The sequence below is a fragment of the Leptodactylus fuscus genome, chromosome 1 (assembly GCF_031893055.1).
Source record: "Leptodactylus fuscus isolate aLepFus1 chromosome 1, aLepFus1.hap2, whole genome shotgun sequence".
Classification (NCBI taxonomy): Eukaryota; Metazoa; Chordata; class Amphibia; order Anura; family Leptodactylidae; genus Leptodactylus; species Leptodactylus fuscus.
In genome coordinates this window covers 101,386,291-101,405,233 of record NC_134265.1, presented here as the reverse complement: position 1 = coordinate 101,405,233, position 18,943 = coordinate 101,386,291, and the positions used below count along the sequence as shown (strand labels likewise).

Sequence of the window (18,943 nt, the reverse complement as noted above, 5' to 3'; positions counted from 1 at the left end):
GTGGCCTCGACCTAAAAGGGCATAATAAGCATCATGGTTGCAGTACATTCCAGGGGGCATTGACTCTTTGTAGGCCATTGGCTACTCTGTAGGGCAAGGGTGCTTGAACATTTTGGAACCCAACATATGCACAACTTTTCATACCAGCTAAACAATGTTCACCCCTCATAGATCTCAGTATGTTTCCCAAAGGTGACTGGCCATTGTTCCATTCACGTTTTCCACTCTGATTGACTCCCACAGCTTCATTCACTCAGCATTACTGTATATACATAGGAGGGCAGCTACCAATCCCAGATGGCCATTTTACTTCACACAGAGTCCAAATGTTAATCCAGCTTCCACTGAACATCAAGTGGATATATTCTTTTACGAAGCTTTAGGCCTTCCAGAGCCCTATTCCTCTTCATTCACTAAGCTTGCAACTGAACACAAAGGGTTTACTTGTAACTCCTCCATGGCTCCCTCCATGCTGACACTATCTCTAAAACCACTGCATATTCTCCCAGAGATAACCCCACCCACATGACTAATATCTAGGTACTATGAAATCTTATACCACTTCAGCGATGGCCTTGAAAACCGCCCTCCTCCATGACTATGCTCCCCAGGCCCAGTCTCAAAGGCAGACACTATATTAGTATTAGGTCTTATCCTCCAGAGTCCTATTCCCCTTCTTTCACTAGACTGGCAACTGAGCGCAATAGGCTGCTATTCATGTTTCCAGTCCATTGCTTGTAGATCCTCCCTGCATGCTATCAGTATATCCAAAGCCACAGCAGATTTTCCCAGAGCCAACTCCATCCAGACTGATAAGATTTAGGCAATATGAAGACCTATATCACATCAGTGAAGGTCCCACGGACCTTCCTCAGTATATCGGATGTGGTGAAATGGAGAAGAATGGGATAGAAGCCTATATAGATTGGCTTCCATTCTATTATTCTCCATTTCACTACATCCAATGTACTGTGGAAGTCAATTCTGAGTGCCGAAAATTTCTTATTCCGATGATATGGCTGTGAGAGGCCTTTCCTGAGCACCTAACTTGCAACTGAGTGATGGTACATTATAATTAAGATCTTCTGAGATTCACCCTTTGTCAGGCACCATCTAGACAACTGCTCCACGCATATGACTTAATGCTTGCCCCACTCAGTACAGGGAACCTTCGCACACTATGAGGCTTCGGCCACAGACTGCTCTACTTCCTGGACAATAGCTATATATAAACCATATATATATATGGTTTAAGGACCTACTTGTGTCAACTTAATATAACAATGCAATCCATCATGACATATATACATATTATACAACATACATACAAGGTATGGTGCACAGTATATACAATTTATAAAATATAAGAAATGATCTACAGTCCATGTGTTGTAAAAGAGAGATTATAGGGCCTATTCCTGCGCACAGGTTATTTGAAATTAATTTCAAGCCCTTTTTTTCTGAAATCTGTTTCTTAGGTGTGTGGAAAATAGTTTGGCTAGTATATAGGGATTCTGTCAAATATGCTGCCTATTATTGCATTTATATATGGCTCTCTGAGGTTTTCTAAATGAAGCTGTCTCAGTAGGTCTGATATTCCGAGCTTTGGATCAGTGGTCCTAAGCAGAAGACCCCTCCTGTATGATGATGAGAACTTCACTATATTTCTACACATATTTGCAGCACATACAGTCCTATGAAAAAGTTTGGGCACCCCTATTAATCTTAATCATTTTTAGTTCTAAATATTTTGGTGTTTGCAACAGCCATTTCAGTTTGATATATCTAATAACTGCTGGACACAGTAATATTTCAGGATTGAAATGAGGTTTATTGTACTAACAGAAAATGTGTAATATGCATTAATACAAAATTTGACCGGTGCAAAAGTATGAGCACCTCAACAGAAAAGTGACATTAATATTTCGTAGATCCTCCTTTTGCAAAGATAACAGCCTCTAGTCGCTTCCTGTAGCTTTTAATCAGTTCCTGGATCCTGGATGAAGGGATTTTGAACCATTCCTCTTTACAAAACAATTCAAGTTCAGTTAAGTTTGATGGTGGCCGAGCATGGACAGCCCGCTCTCAAATGATCTGAAAACAAAGATTGTTCAACATAGTTGTTCAGGGGAAGGATACAAAAACTTGTCTCAGAGATTTAACCTGTCAGTTTCCACTGTGAGGAACATAGTACATAGTACATAGTCCTTATATTCAAACAGTATACATTGTTAAGGATAACAGCATGGATACTCTATCACAAAACGGAAAGGACATCAAAACCAGCATTTTTACAAGTACTCTGAATATTCTGAAGATCCTGATCCTGAGATTTGTGCTTGACTTAAAGAAAAACACATTTGTTACTGTATATCTTTCTGCTGTATATCACATATTTTTGAATAGCGTATACAGTTTTTTTATAACAGTTTTTTATATTCTATGTATTGTGGAGTCTGAGGAAGGCCATACTTAGACTGAAAACGTTCACAAGTCTCTTACTTTACACGTTGTTTGGATATCTCTGAAGTGTAGTTGGTGCTTGAACACCAGATCAGTGAAATAGGGCAATTGGCATAAGCCTCATGGTTTTTTTTTTGTTTTTTGCCTTACCCTGGATCAACACTGTAGGGATTGTAGGGTTATAGGTTGGACTTGATGGACTAATGTCTTTATCCAACCTCATCTACAATGTAACTATGTAATACCGTATATACTCGAGTATAAGCCGAATTTTTCAGCCCAGTTTTTGTGCTGAAAATGCACATCTCAGCTTATACTCGAGTCAGCAAAAAAAAAAAAAAAAATTATTATAATTTTTTTTTTTTTTTTTAGGGGGGTGGGGGTCTATGACCAGCCACAATATCAATGTATAGAATCTCCCATAAAATAGTGCAAAAAAATAAATAAAAATAAAACACACCTTTCCCTAGAATACATACAAAAGTAGAAAATTACTGTGAAACACAAACACATTAAGGTATCCATGTGTCTGAAAGTGCCCGGTCTGCTGAATATAGGGTATCTGCAGTGCTCCTGTTCCGTCGGGAAGGGGTTAGTAGGAGCACTGCAGATACCCTATATTCAGCCAGACTGAATTCCAAGTGGGGGAATTAAAAACAGTCCTCAAGCTCAGGGAAGGGGCAGACAGACAACCAAAACACCCCCTACTCTTCCCCCAGCACCCAGCAACTACTGCACCCAAAAACTCTGACCATTTTAATTTTTGAAATTTTCTGGTAGCTGCTGCATTTCCCCCCCTCGGCTTATACTCAAGTCAATAAGTTTTCCCAGTTTTTTGTGGTAAAATTAGGTGCCTCGACTTATATTCGGGTCGGCTTATATTCGATTATATACGGTAAATAAAATAAGTGATATATAACTATCAGTTGGAGTCTTTAGTCTCTATAACCACATCTTTTTTTAGCATTACAAACAAAGGGGGGGGGCAACACGGTAGCTCAGTGGTTAGCACTGCAGCCTTGTAGTTCTGGAGTCCTGAGTTCGAATCCTGCCAAGGACAACACCTGCAAGGAGTTTGTATGTTCTCCCCGTGTTTGTGTGGATTTCCTCCCATATTCCAAAGAGATACTGATAGGTAAAAATGTACATTGTGAGCCCAATATGGGGCTCACAATCTACATAAAAAACAAACAAACAGGGGGACCACGGGTTACATTGACTTCAATGATATCTTACAGCTTTCCATTTGATTTTTATTTGGTTGCAAATTATTATGTTCTGCTTGCTGAAAAAATTGGAAGCAGTGATGGGAACTCATGGCATTTGTCAATAAAAATTATATTAAAATAAAGCTAGTGCAATAACTGCACTATACTGCAATATATCAGAATAAAATCAAGGACTAAGGACTACCGAGACCAATTTGTAGAATGAAGGAACCACAGTATATAGTAATTTCTGTAACCAAGGTATGACTCTGTCAAATAGATTTTTATTCATTTAAAATGCCACTATGGTAGGCACTGTGTAAGAGATTGAGAGTTGCAGAAACTTACATTACATGGCACTTATTTTTCTGTACCCAGTACTGTTTTTTAAAGTCTGTCTTTAAAGTAGCTCCAGATTAAGCCTTCAACCAGAAGGTTAAATAGGGGAGATGTAACTGGCAGCCCTAAGCTGTAATGTAGCCACGCTGGCAAGTCTCCTACTGGATGTGCCCTACTGGTGCCCTACTGGTGTAGTAGTATTGTCATTTCAGCAAGGAAAACCACCAGATGCTCATGTCCCGCAATTAAAACTTTAGTGTAGAAAAACAACAGACGGGTACAGCTTACGCAAACAGACCCCTTGAGATGGCACTCTTATACAGGGTGCCTTTGCCCTGCCTTAACATATGCACCATACGATGGCATCATGGTATCATTCTACAAGACGTTCCAAAGTAATTCCTTACCTAGTTTAACATCTGGGAGTAACTACTGTACCACCTTACACTTTGCACATGCAAGGGAAATACGGCATTAGCACGGCAGTACAACAGTCAGACACACAACACTGAAATATCTCTGTAATATAATGCTATACAAGGACTGCTATTCTGTATTGGGTAGAGACACTATGTTCACCCACTAAGGAGATTAACCTTCACCTTCTTACAAGTCCAGAAACTTCTACAGCAAAGCTAATGTAATGTTGTATCTTTGACATTGTTACCATGTGATCTACTGGGTGCTCCTTCCCCACCAGGCACCAGGTATCTCCTTTGAGAACAAAGGAATCGGTCATGTTGAAATCCAACATGCTCAACACTTTTCTTCAACATTTGCAATTGTGAAAAGTTGGGACATAACAATTTGATAATTGGTTGGTCTGCTGGATTTGGCTGGTGTTCCTGTAATGTGTATGGCCACCGCTACAGTTAAACATTTGGTAGTAGATTCTGCAGTGGGAAATGTCGGGGACACTAACTATACACAAACATTACACAAAATATACTAGGCTAGGGTTAGGAGACCTTAATCCTGGGTGAACTGATGCACCAATGCAAATTTAAAGGGATCATTGATGGATTGATATTATCTTTTTACTTATTTAACCATCAAAAACAAAAGTGTTTTCGGAAACTGAAATCATAGGATTAACATAAAATACATTCTGGATCAAGTGAACATATTGGTAGCTGGGATAGGTTGTATAATAAGAATGTTCTGAACAATTTCAGACTCCATTTAGTTGCTTATCAAGGTTGAAAGCTTTTTAATGGAGCTAAATATTGGTCAAAGACAAAGTAAACTAATTCTTATTCCGTTTCCATGCAACTGTGAGCTGAGACGGCCATTGATTTTGCTTGTGTTGATAAATGGTGCAGAGATTTTTAATCTGATATTTCTTATACTGCTTTATTGGTATAGGACAATAAGTGCTTTATATCTGTACTGTCTGGGGAAGAAATGACTGTTCTTATCTTTGAGGAAGGTATGACAGATGTTCTAACACCTGACCTGTTCTGTGCAGTTCTGAACAGAGATTACTCTCCCCTACAAGTTAGTAATTTGCTGTTGTACACTTGCATGCTGAAATTGGTAACATTAAGTCACATATGAGGATTTCTGTGATTCTCCAATAGCTGAGATACACCAATGTTCAACTCTCTTCTTTGTCTAAAGGCCCAGGTCGAAGCCAAGAAGGAACATGAGGGTGCAGTCCAGCTACTAGAGGTGAGTAAGAATATAAAGGTTTTTTTGACTGAGAGCTTTAGATATGTACATTTATAGGTCTGTTAGGTTTAGTTTTTACATATGTAATGCCATCCTTGCCAGCTGTTTTACCTTTTCTTTATGTTCATTGTTATTTTAATCCACAGTAGGGATTATAAATAGGTGAAAATAAGAATCTGTATTTTAGGAATTTTTGCCTGTATTATTGCTTTTTGGAGATACAAGTCGCAATATGAAATCTGCTTCTGGTAGACTCTCCAATAAGAATCTCCTGTAGTCCAATAATAACAACGTTAGAATAGACTATATACTGTAATCCTGTTTTATCATGTTTATATATTGTATCACCAAAATTATATTGTATTTCCCAGGATTTTAAAGAAATTGCATTCCCCAATATTGGCTTCTATCTCTTCACCATCTACACTCCCTCACACATACGCCTAGCACACTAAGGCAAGAAAAATAGAAAACGAATTTGCTTCTCTTGGTTATTGACTTGTGGTCTGATTCAAACACAAGACCCAAGTTCTTCAGGACAACCCTATTTATAGTGCCCTTTATAGATCCGCACATACCACAACCAGTTATATGGCAGAATGATATATCTAGAATTTATCTTAAAGTGTAACTCCCATTTTATTTATTTATTTTTTATTATTGTGTTTGTTGACCATTTTTAATATACTTATACCTATAACCTACAAATTGAACAGGTTATAGATATCAATAGTTAAAACACAATCAGGAATGGGATCTTTATATGCAATGTTAACTGTTCTTAACTAGCGATATGTCAATTTCTTTTATAGCTAGTACTGCTCAGCTTTCATGTGATACCAGAGCAATTTTTTTAGGTGGTATAAAACCGGAGTTACAGTCATTTTAACATGCCCCTCTTTGACAAATGCTACAGCTCTATATACAGCATTAAGTACATGTGTACGGAACAGACTCTCTCTGGCAATGCTTAACTAGAGCATTGCTAGTGGGAAAATTACAAAACCTAAGAAGAAAAAGGGACCCGAAGGCAAAGAAATATATATATCACACCAAAAGTATAATATAAAATATAATAAATATTTATTTGAAAATATCATAAAAGTATAAGGGGGAATTTATACAGCGGGGCAGATGATACAAACTGCCAGAGAGAAGACACAAGAAGACATAATACAAGTACACACCACCGAAATGTCAAACCATGCAATCATGAAGATATATTGAAAAATTATCAAGAATAACTGACAAATTTCCTGCTGATGTTTATATGGCGACAATAATGCTATAAGGTATCAGTGCACATAACCACAACTAAATATCCATCTCTAGTGACATCTACATATAATATACACAATAATTGGGAGGCTATAATATGCCAATACCACACAATAACAAATATGTCCCCCAGAGTAAATGTAATGTGCATTCAAAGAAATGACTAAATAGTCATAAGAGTAAACTAATAATACGAGGGATTTCTAGGTTGTCATTAATAGAAATTAATAGGTAAAATACCTGCACTGAACCAAAGCAAGAAAATAAGCATGAATATATAAACTAGGGCATAACCCAGTAAATACCTGCAGTCATAATGGTAGACACAGGTGGGGTACTTGTAAAGGGACAGATGCCCGAGACACCCTCAAGTGGGAAAATTACAGCCTGTTTTCTATTCAAAGGAAGTTAGATAGGTTAATTATGTATATTCCAAAAATGTTCATCATACAACCCCTACACAATAGTAAAAATAAATAAATAAATGCACTTAAAAAATCTCTATGCAATATAGATTTAGCATGGGTTACTCCTTTACAGACATCATTGCTGCCAATGTAATAGCATAATACAATGGTACCGTGCATAATATCAATATATTTTTATATATTCCTCAACTCACATTTTCTCCACATTTGTTCCCTATGTATATCATACAAATGTATATCATACATAACGGCCAAGGAATTAATCACAGTTTTAGGTATAAAAATCAATATTGATTTCAAAGAATTAACTTTATGTTTACGGTTTGTAGATCTATACAAGTAGGTAAAGATAACTGCGTAACAGTATATAATGGGGAACAATGAAGGAAAAGAGAAATGTTCCCCATCAGAGTGAACTATATACTTGTGACTGGACATGAAACACCAAGGCAATGTTAATAATAATCAATACATTTGTTGTCCTTATGTTATGGAGACTAATCCTGGATGTTCACAACATTGTGGTGAATTAACACACATACTACAGAAATTTGCAAGTAGTAATTCCATATGGAGATATTGTCTTAAAGGACCTGATCTACAATGAAATATTACATTTCTCTTGTAGATCATGCAAAAATGAACAAATGATTTGAAAGAAAGTCTGTGGCAGAACTCCAAACCTGAACTTTGGATTAAAACCATGGATTTGACATGTTACTGCCACAAATCTGTACGCTGCATTCAGCAGAGCATTCAGCTTGACTAATGCAAAGTTAATTTCAAATCAGATTAGAACAAATTCTTGGCTATATGTTGTCATCTTACATGGCATCAACATGTCAGAATAGGCATGACATGTGAACTTGCTTTAAAGCTATGGCATTCCTTTTCTTTAGTATTTAGCACAGTTTCCACACATGTGGCTCTTTACTGATGTCACCAAGTGAAATTAATACCCAGTTTTAGGCATCTCCTATTGACCTGAAAAAGAGACATATACTCCAGTGGTGGGGCAAGAAAAGGTATTTTTGTGTGAGAAAGAGAACAACACTCTACTGTTTTCCATGCAGTACAAGCATGTGATTCCCATTCCAACAGGGATCTATATCCATCAACTTATTTGGATCTCTTGGGATCCTTTTCCTTTCAAGCTTCATTTGAATGCCTGAAGAAGACACTACATCGTCCAAAAGTTAATGTTATATTTTCCGGCAGAAATAAATACTACAAATAATAGTAGATTAACCTGTTGTGTGCAGTCTCTACTTTCTGGAAAATCTAGGAGACCTCCCCTGTCCAGAAGATGTTCTTCTTTCTAATCTGTGAATTCTGCACATTATTAATTATATGACATACATCTTATGGCAGTTCTAGTGCATCAACCATACTGTCTGTATAAAATGACATAAATAGAGTCTCAACAAAGAGATGTAATCTCCACACGCTTGGCTTCTTTGCTTTCATCAAGTGGCATTATCATATATATTAAAATTGATTTCCTTCCCCAGAACACAGTAGCTAATAAATAGTCACAATGAGTCCTACTTGCTTATTCCCAGTCCAAAATCTTTTGGACAGATAAAACCCAGAATTAATCTACACCTACAGAAAATGTGGCTGATATTCAGATAAGTATTTACATGGATTTAGCATTTCTGCTTCCAAGTTTGGAAATATATAAATGCTGAATATTTTAAGGGTAATTTTATTTATTTATTATGTTTACTTATATAGCGCCATCATATTCCACAGCGCTTTACAGATATTGTCAGTCACTGTCCCATATAGGGTTCACAATCTACATTCCCTATCAGTATGTCTTTGGTGTGTGGGAGGAAACCGGAGTACCCAGAGGAAACCCACGCAAACACGGGGAGAACATACAAACTCCTTGCAGATGTTGCCCTTGGAAGGATTTGAACCCAGGACTCCAGCGCTGCAAGGCTGCAGTGCTAACCACTGAGCCACCGTGCTGCCCTGAGAATTTCAGAATCAATGGTTCACTGATGTATCTGTTACTAGGATTGATCCCTTCGCCAGCAATTCCACAGAGCAATGGTAGAAAAATTACCTCCTGCATCTGCTCCTCAACTTTGTGGTAACAGAAGACTAAAATCTGAAAAGCACTGTGGTTGTTTGGTCGTACGGCCAACAGTCCTAAACACATGAACAACCAAGAACCTTCCAATGAGCACGCAACTACCCCAGACACTTGGAATATTAACAGATGAAAGTTGTTCATTACTGATGTAGTGCTGAAAAAGAATAAATGACAGACACTTTGTGGGTGTATTAATAGTACAAACAAAAGCCCACAATACAAAAATCGCCCACAAGTCTCTCAGTCTAACCCACACGCAACACATCACGGCTGACGGATGACAGAAAAAAATCCTACAAATAGATTTTGGTCCTGACCAACTTTAATTGGTGGTTGGCTGTATGGGATGAACTGTCGTAAGTTTATGTGTGATCAACTAACAGAAAACAGTCAAAATCTGCCACTTCAGCAGTCTAAAAACTAATGTGTGTGCCAAGCTTGCGTTACCGTGGGTGATAGGTTGCGAGCAGTCAATTCACAAAATATCCGATGCCACACATGGTGATTATGTTCTGTAATGAATGACCCTCAATATAATGGACAACTGTAGTACTCGGTGGCTTGACATCACCCTAACGTATAATACATGGATATAAAGCCTATAGAAGCAGATTGTAACTAGTAGACACTACATTGTGTTAGTGGATGGTAGTCCAAGCTGCTCTTATGACTGTATATTTCCTTGGTAAACTAGAACTAAACCAGTAGCTGACACCCATATAGTGTCTATTGTTTCTACATGGCTAGGTATTGCCCATGTTAGTGTGTATAGAGATATGGTGACCAAGGAGATAATATAGACATTTAGCATACATCATGCTGGCTTTCTCAGGCTCTGCGCCGTTCTGTGATGTACTGCAGTGTTCCATGCATGCAATACCAGGTGATAACTTTTCTGTTTACTTTTCATTTAAACAGTTGTGTATTAAAAGTTTTGTTCTTTTATGTTGAATTTGTATTTTATGTTTGATATTGTGTTTTTGTCTGGACCTATTGCTTTGCCTTTCACCCAGAACACTTTGGACAGCATGCAGGTATTTGAAGTGTGTATTTGTGCCTTTGCCTCCTCATCTGCCCCTGTGCATGTCTCCTGTTGTTGAATCATTCTTATAACGCATGCAGCCAGAAATGGGCTCTGGGAGGACATCTTGTGCCCAGTTGACTCCCCTCTGCCATGTGCATTGTTTCAATAAAAGCCAGTATGGTTTATTGTGGCATTGACGGGCTTCCACTAACTGCACTTCTTTTTTTATAAACTTACAGAACCAGTAGTACTATAACTGGTACTTAGTCCCAGTCTCCCAGGTTGACCCATTATAACAGGTTTGTGCCATCACTATTCACAACACTGAGCATGCGTTTTGCATGGTCTTTAATCATAATAAACTAATAGACATAACTTCTTGGCTACATGTGCATGATACCATGTGAATTGGATGCTGAACAGATGCTGAGATCCTGCTTAGTAATGCTTTAATGGTAGAGATATTGCCTTTACCACCCTCTCCACATTTGTATAGGGCAATACTTACTATTTAGGGCTCAGCTTCTGGGCATACATTTTTACTTTGTTGACTGTTCATTAAAATACATTGGCGGTGGAGCACAGCTTGCTGTAACCTTTAACCACTGGTTGTCGCTCCTGCCCTTTAACAGGACTGTAACAGGTGCAGAACAGAAACAAGTATCATCCCAAATGAACCCTTCTGTGCAGAGCTGAGCGACTCCTTTGTTTGGAGTCTTACAGTATCTTACAGTTTGGAGTCTTACAGTATCTGAGTAGGTTACATTATTTGAATCTCCCTCTCTTCTCATATTCATTCTCTTCTGGCTCTAAGTGTTTCCAGTGATTTTCCATAGAAACATTTTATTAAAGAAATAATGTGTAAGAATGATTCAACAACCCCTGTTATTATTGGCTTGAATTCAGATCACCTATGCGTGCTCACACTGTTTCTGTGCGGAGCTACCAAGCATAGCAACTAAGAATGCACTTGGCTTTAGTGTTCTTCACCTGTCCCAGCCATGCAGGTGAAAATCACATTCCAGAATCCTGGCACCATTACAGATTTTTCCCTAAAAATCTATAAGATCAATGTGCCACTTTTTCTTCATTACCATCTGTTCACTTTTTGATTATAATGTGTAATACATTAAGCATAAAAATAACAATAAACATAAAACAAGATAAATATATGAAATCCAACATAATGCAGATTATCTGTGCAAGGATATAATGTTTGCCTGTGTCAGCACCGCCATTTTTGGCAGATATAAGGCCCTCTATTCTTGTGAGGCCCATTACCATCTAGTTAAACATACTCTACACTGTTAAGCCAAGGTTTGGTAGACGGGGTCCCACTATGACTCTGTCATCTAGGGGTTCACCTATACCTGCAGCTTGCCCTGCTGCTTATAGATAAATGAACAATGAAAAGTTTCAGGGATCTATAGGTGTGGTGACCTGAATTCAAACAGCATTTGCTAGAGATCGTAGCACAGAGTTGATGATGTCTAGTAGACTAGCTATAGATTGTATTCTTTGTGTTTTGATGTACTTATTTTGGTAATGTTAAATGGCTAGATGTATCTTTTATATCTTTCACACACTTGTGTTAAATCTTTTTCTGTTAGTATTCTGTAGTCTATGGGATTGCTGTTTACAATCCATTGCATTGCACTTTTCCAGTACCGCTCCTGTCTATTGTTGATGTCTAGTATTTTGGCTCAGGCCTGTTTCTTTGTATGAGGCTAAACTGCCATAATAGACACAACCCATGGATTGGTGTGCGGCTTCATCTTGCAAAAATGCAGACCCTTTTTATCAATCACATCCAATTCCTTTATTCTGATAGTTTTAGATCTTATACTAGATTTTCCATGACCTAAATATATTTACATTTTTCCCATTGAATCTTTAAGAAGCCATTGCTAAGAAGCCGTTTTTGCTAGCAAGAGACTATGATGTAGATTTTAGTCTCTGCATATGACATCCCACTATAGCTCTATGCTAGCAGTTTTAATAAAGGAACTGTTATAAAGCACACCTAACATCACAAAGTCTTTATCATTTTATTCCATATTTTTAAAGAATAAAATCTAGTTCATGAGGTTATATTTATTCAGTCTAATATGCAATGCCAGTTTTCTCTTTCTGCATATCCCATCAGTATTAAAAATATATTATTCAAGATTATTAGAAAAAAATCTATAACACTGGCTTAAAGGTGAATTGTGTAGTCCCCTTATTTTCACCTTATTTATAGGCTAAACCAGTCAGTATCATAGAACTTTAGTTTAGTACAGCCACTTGACGTTTTGGTCCCTCAAGACTTTGCTCAGCAGATTTTCTCTGGACTCTGGAAAGTAGATGTGAGAATCCTGGAGGGGACGGAGACGTCTGCTGCTAACCAACTGGCCATACTAAAAAAGATTTGATTGCTTTAGCCTGAAAATCTTTATATGTGTAATTCAGTGAGTACCAAAACAAAACAAGCACCCCCCCCCATATCGAAACAGTGTGCAGGTCATTTTATGTGCTTTTTTTAAAGACTGACCACTACTCAGCCAACCAGACTCACTGAATGATAGTAATCTATTATTCTGTGAGTTGCAGCCTGACTGGTGGTTGAAACTCACTGTATACTAGATTACCATCTAAACACAGTACATCCGTACATCAGTCTGTTGTCTTGTACTCAATGTATCATTTGAGTATGGGATAGTAGACTCATGGTTGGGCTGTAATTCACAGCATCATAGATCATTATGATGCAGTGCAATTGGTTCACCTGAGCTATGATTAGTCCAGTAAATGTGGCCACCAAGTGTGGTTTCTTGGACCACATATGGTTACCTGAAACAGGTCTTTGAATCAGGTGTCTTATAAGTTATTCATGTTGTTTAAACAGTTGTATGTTTTTGTAGGCTAAGGTTCGAGAGTTGGAGGAGAAATGCCGAACGCAAAGTGAACAGTTCAATCTCCTTTCTCGGGAACTGGAAAAGTTCCGCCAACAAGCTGGAAAAATTGACTTATTGACTGGCAACGCAGTCTGTATTTCTGATGTACCAGGATCCCCCAATAAGACATTCGCCCAGTTAATGAATGGAATAGCAACTACCATTGGCAAAGGTGAGTCACCAGAATAATGATTGGGAAAGGTGTCTACATTTGAAGTAAATATTCACAACTATCTTATTTGCATACACATTAGATGACCATCTTAATTACATACCAAAAAACAAAAAAGTCTCAACACCCATTGTGTGTTCAGAATAACTGGATCTTGGTATTTGGTAAGAGTACAGAATGTAGTGTGCTAGGAACCTGTAATCGACACTGGGATTCTGTGTCAGCTTTACATCATAGGAGCCTGTGGAGTGCAGAATGTATCCATTGTAGGTTTCATGTTAAAGAGGACCTTTCACCACTTCCAACAAGTCCAGCTTATTACATCATTTAATAGCTGCTTCTCTACTCATTCTGGGACAGATGTAATTTTTTCTCTAGTCGACACCGTTCCCAAGAAATTACTGCTGTTAGTTTTGCTGCCTCTCATGCTATTTAGTTTCTATACTGTCAGGAAGGCGGTGTTGGGCAGGAGCAGGCAAGAGGTGTAATTCTGAGCTCTGAAACTGGCTGCTTCTCATTGGAGCATTGAATCACACCCCGGCCTGACACCGCCTTTCTGACGTTACAGAGCTTAAATAGCTCATCGTACACCAAAAATAAGAGCGCTTGTTGCTCAGGAAAGGTGGAGGCTAGAAATAAAATTAGAAATTGTACTGGAATCAGTGGAGGGACAGCTATTAACATACGCTAAGAACTTGAATTGGTGGAGGTGGTGAAAGGTCTTCTTTAAAAAGATTCCATCAGTTCTCCTGACATGTTTATTTTAGTAAATACTTATATTCCAAGAAATACTTATATTCCCCAAAGAATAACCGTTCTGGAGCATTTCTTATTATGTTCATTGTTGTGCCTTTCCTGCTATTGTCTCTAGAAATTAATTGGATAGGCCTGTGTATTTTTCATCACTGATCGAGCAATGTCAGAAGGTACAGGAACCTAACGGGTACACCCCTAACTGGTAACATCCACTTGTCAGAAATTTGTAGGAACAACAGCACAACATAGAGCTAGAAGTCAAAATGTTCCAGAATTTTTGAATTGTAAGGAATACCATTATTTATTAAGTTAGACAAGGAAGAATAGGTAGCAGGTCCTTTTTAAAGGATATTCCTTTTTTTTTTTTTTTTTTTTTTGCTGTAATATCACAGTGCGACCACTTTATTTGAGTATGAATTACTGTGGAAACAGGAAGTCTATGTCTGCTACCTAAGAGCTACCATTTGAACTGAAATGCATCCTCTCCTCCCCATCCTGTGCAAATATCTCCTCTGTCTTTCATATAATCTCTGCTCCCTATAGACCCCCTCGCACATACTGCCCATAATTCCCAAGTGACCACACTCACAGCACCTTCCCTAGTCTTATCAGCAGCTGATGGTACATCTTACAGGACATGTAGTGACATCATACTGGAAGTAACGGGTCAGTTCACACGTGAAAACCGCCTAGCTTATTTGTGCGAGGTAAAAAACCTCGAGGAGTTTTTTTGACGCTGTTTTTTGCATTCCGCGCGGTTTTTGACGAGGTTTTTGACGCTGTTTTCGCTAGCGGTTTTCGCTAGTGTTTTTTTTTCCTATATGTGCTATAGAAACTGCAGGCGAAAACCGCGCGGTTTTTTGTAAAAAAACGCGCGGTTTTGTGTGCAAAAAACCGCGCGTTTTTTTACCGCGCGGTTTTCGCCTCCCATTCACTTCTATGCAATTCTTCAGGCGTTTTCCGCCTGAAGAAAGGTCATGTCGCTTCTTCAGGCGGAAAACGCTAGGAGGAAAAAAAAAGCTAGTGGTCTACATAGACCACCATGTTAAAGGAGAGGTTTTTGAAGCGAATTCCGCTGTCAAAAACCTCCCCTTTGCCCACGTGTGAACTAGCCCTTAGCGTCTTGCAGAAACAGGAAATAGACATGGATACAGGTACAGACATGAGTACAGGTAGCAGGCATAGGTACAGGTGCTAAACACTGGTGACGGTATCAGCAATAGCAGAGATTTGAATCTACTTCCATGTCTAGCATACATAGCTAAAACAATAACACAACAACAGTAAAGTGTTGTTGAAGACCAGTTACACCAGAAGACCAGAGAGCCAATATGCAGCTTCATTTTTAAATTTTCCCTTACATCTGCCATAATATTATGTTGGAGCTTGGCGGTCACTCAGGTGCTGAGCAGCCTCCATAGCTCCTGGGTCTCTGCTGTAATAGAAGCCTAGGTATTAGAAGCCTAATACATAGAGTAGAAGCCTATGTATTTTGTAATACATTGCAATGCACTAGCATTGCAGTGTATTGTATTAGTGCTCAGACCCCTTAGGGTCCAAAACCCCTAGGGGCCTAAAAATAAAAGTTTATATATATACATATATATATATATATATATATATATATATATATATATATATATATATATATATTAGCATCACCTGCGACTTCGTCCGTAGCCCCTCACCCCTTGCGCGACCCACCTGCAGCGCTGCCTCGGCCCCCCCCCCCCCCCTTGCCTTGTGGCCGCAGCGGGCCCTTCCAACACCAGTGCGCCCATGGACCCCTGGGGCCCGCACCTTGCACCCCGCGGGCCCCTTTCCCATCTCTCCTCCATCTCCCCCCCATCTCTCCCCCCCTGGCCCCCCCATCTTTTCCTGTACCCGCTCCCCCATTCCCTCTCTCCTTCCTCCCCCCCAAACCGCAACCCCGGTGCTCGCGGTTGGCAAACTTGGCAACATACGTGGATGGTGAGGCACCTATGTTCTTTTCCAGGTGCCATTCTAGGTATGTGCGAAATGTTCGCCCGTTGTGGCGTGATTGCGGAACAAACATCCAAACACACAAACTTTCACATTTATAATATTAGTAAGGATATTTCAAATTCTACCTAACAGGAATAGTCACACAAAAAGTAAAAAGCTTAAAAAACTCTATTGTATCCACAAACATCAATGTTTATTAATTCCACAAAGAAAAAAAGTTTGAAAAAATATATAAAACGCAATGGAAACGCATCATGTTTTTTTCCGCAGCATTTTTTACTGCATTTTTGCAGAGTTTTCCTCTCCGGACTTTCTGCCCCTATTATACCTATGCAGAAAAGTTCCTGAAGGTATAATTGGCATGCTGTGATTTTCAAAAATGCAGGTGTTCTTGAAAAATCAGCTTTTCTGTTGCATTTTTTTTTTTTGCTGCAATGTGGGGATGGGATTAGCCAGGATCCCATCCGCTTTGCAAGTACTGTAAAAGGCAGCGTTTTAGCAATATTGTGCTTCCGCCTTAAACTCCATTATTTTATTTTTTTTAAACCATTCTTACTTAACAATTTTTTTTTACATCTGCCTAAAACTCTTCCACAGTAGTTGATCTCCTACCTAAATATTGTTGCAGCTTGCAATTCAGTGGCCTGTTTCAGCAAGATAATATTCCCTGCTAGACTGAAAAAAAAAGTTCAGGAATGGTTTGAGTAAATTGAAATAAATCCAAAAAGGAAAAAAGACATCGTAAATTTTATAATTACCCTAAAATTGTAACTCTCCCATTTCTGGTTATAGAGTATCAAGCTAATACCTAAAGCAGGTATACAAATTCTCCCTTACGAAGGGTCATTTAGCTTAGTTTATGTGTATCAAGTCGTTTTCAACTAGTGGTCTATATTCTTGTAGTTCACAATCATTCTGCAATTGATATAACGTCACTCAGCTGACTTAGGCCGCATGCACACAGAGTTTTCGGGCGCGGATTCTGACGCGGAATCCGCACGGAAAAAAAGCCTCCCATTGACTTCAATGGGAGGCTTTTTTCCGCACGGATTCTGCGTCAGAATCCGCCCCCAAAAACTCTGTGTGCATGTGGTGGGCTTGTGTTTAAATACAGCAGTCAATCACAAGAGTGAGATCTGAAGTGGAGAGAGGAGTAGGTAAAGCCAACAATGGTATAGAAGTTCCCTCAAGATAACCTCACATTGCCATCAGACAGTAGAGTAAAGCTGCATTCATAGATCATGGCTGCATGGTAATGTAGGGAAGATACCCAGACATACCAATTTATATTTAAGCCCACTACTAATTGCAGCTAAGCTAAGTGGTTTCAATTTTTTGTATTCTTCTTCTTTGTTGGCACATTCATGACCTCGGAACCGTTTGACCTTTGCTAATGATCAAAAATCTATTTATCTATCTTTAACACTTTCCATGCCAAACCTACAAGTCCATGATTTTTATAAATATGTTCAATCTACAACTTGGATACATACGCTAGACAGATTAGCCATGTTTCTCAGCCGCAATAAGACTATTTAGATGTAATTAAACTTTTTCACATTGGCATGTATATATACCCTGGTGTCAACCTTCTAGAGTGCTGGCACATTGTAAAATGAATGTAGTTGAATTGGAAAAGGTTCAAAAACCTGACAGCGTGACCTACCCTTCCTCTTCTAAGTCATCCTCTGATTTAATCTTCAGTGTTTGCCTATGACTCAGAGGCACAATTACTTAATTGTCCTATGACATTTTTCTTATTATCAGAAGGACCTTATAGCCCGGTTTCCTTGTACTAATATATATTAATGTACAGTTATTAACCATTTCTTCCCTGCACTTATGCTGTACAAGAACTTGGTATACGATCTTTGTATGATGCATATAGTGGAAAAGAAGGAATATAAGATTGTATTGGATAGGTGAATTGCTATATAAATAAAATTGTCGATGCAGTAAATTACTATATGCCACTCTGTGCTTTCTCATTTCAATTATTATATATGTTTGGTATAGATTAATGTTGAATATCAAGGGTTTACATACCATACAAGCAGCATCCATTATAATTTCTGCTGTGGAGACTTTTGTACCTATCAGGGGCATCTATTTGTCCCATGGAGGAAGCCTATGCCGCTGTGGTGGGAGAGAAGGGACATATCTGTTTTACTGGGTAGTAAAAACTTTTATATGCAGTCTATGTGCGCTTCAAAGTTAGCAAACAAGTTAATGAAATCTATACCTTATCAATGAAAATAGAACCAGGACCGCTTCTATTGTGTAAAAAGGAACATGGTGCTGTCAAAGGGGCCTAATTTTTTTTTTTATCATTGCTTTAGGTTCTCCTTCCTCTATGTGCACCACTGATCTGCCTGTCAGATATGATTAGTCTGGGTACATAAAAAGTTCCCTTTGATATTGAGCGATAGGAAAAAGTAGTTTTGCCCCTTTTATTTGAATATATATATAAATATAAATTTCTTATTTTATTTGGTTACTGAAAATTAACAGGGCATATGATAAAGAAGTTGGTTACAAGGGAATCTGTCAGTACAAAAAAGGAGATATAAACTAATCA

The 18,943-nt window shown here is 38.5% G+C and overlaps 1 protein-coding gene across 8 annotated transcripts in view; it reads left to right on the top strand.

The window, feature by feature from the left end:
• RIMBP2 (RIMS binding protein 2) overlaps positions 1–18,943 on the top strand; it is a 351,407-nt gene that overhangs the window by 241,089 nt on the left and 91,375 nt on the right. For 5 of the 8 annotated variants that reach the window (XM_075274757.1, XM_075274748.1, XM_075274739.1 and 2 more), the window contains exons 11-12: positions 5,631–5,681; positions 13,419–13,623. In XM_075274757.1, coding sequence (XP_075130858.1) covers positions 5,631–5,681; positions 13,419–13,623 — 256 coding nt within the window. Of the gene's footprint in view, positions 1–5,375; positions 5,508–5,630; positions 5,682–10,504; positions 10,526–10,797; positions 10,815–13,418; positions 13,624–18,943 lie in introns of those variants that run through there. The other 3 variants (XM_075274789.1, XM_075274730.1, XM_075274781.1) reach the window with 3 other exon arrangements.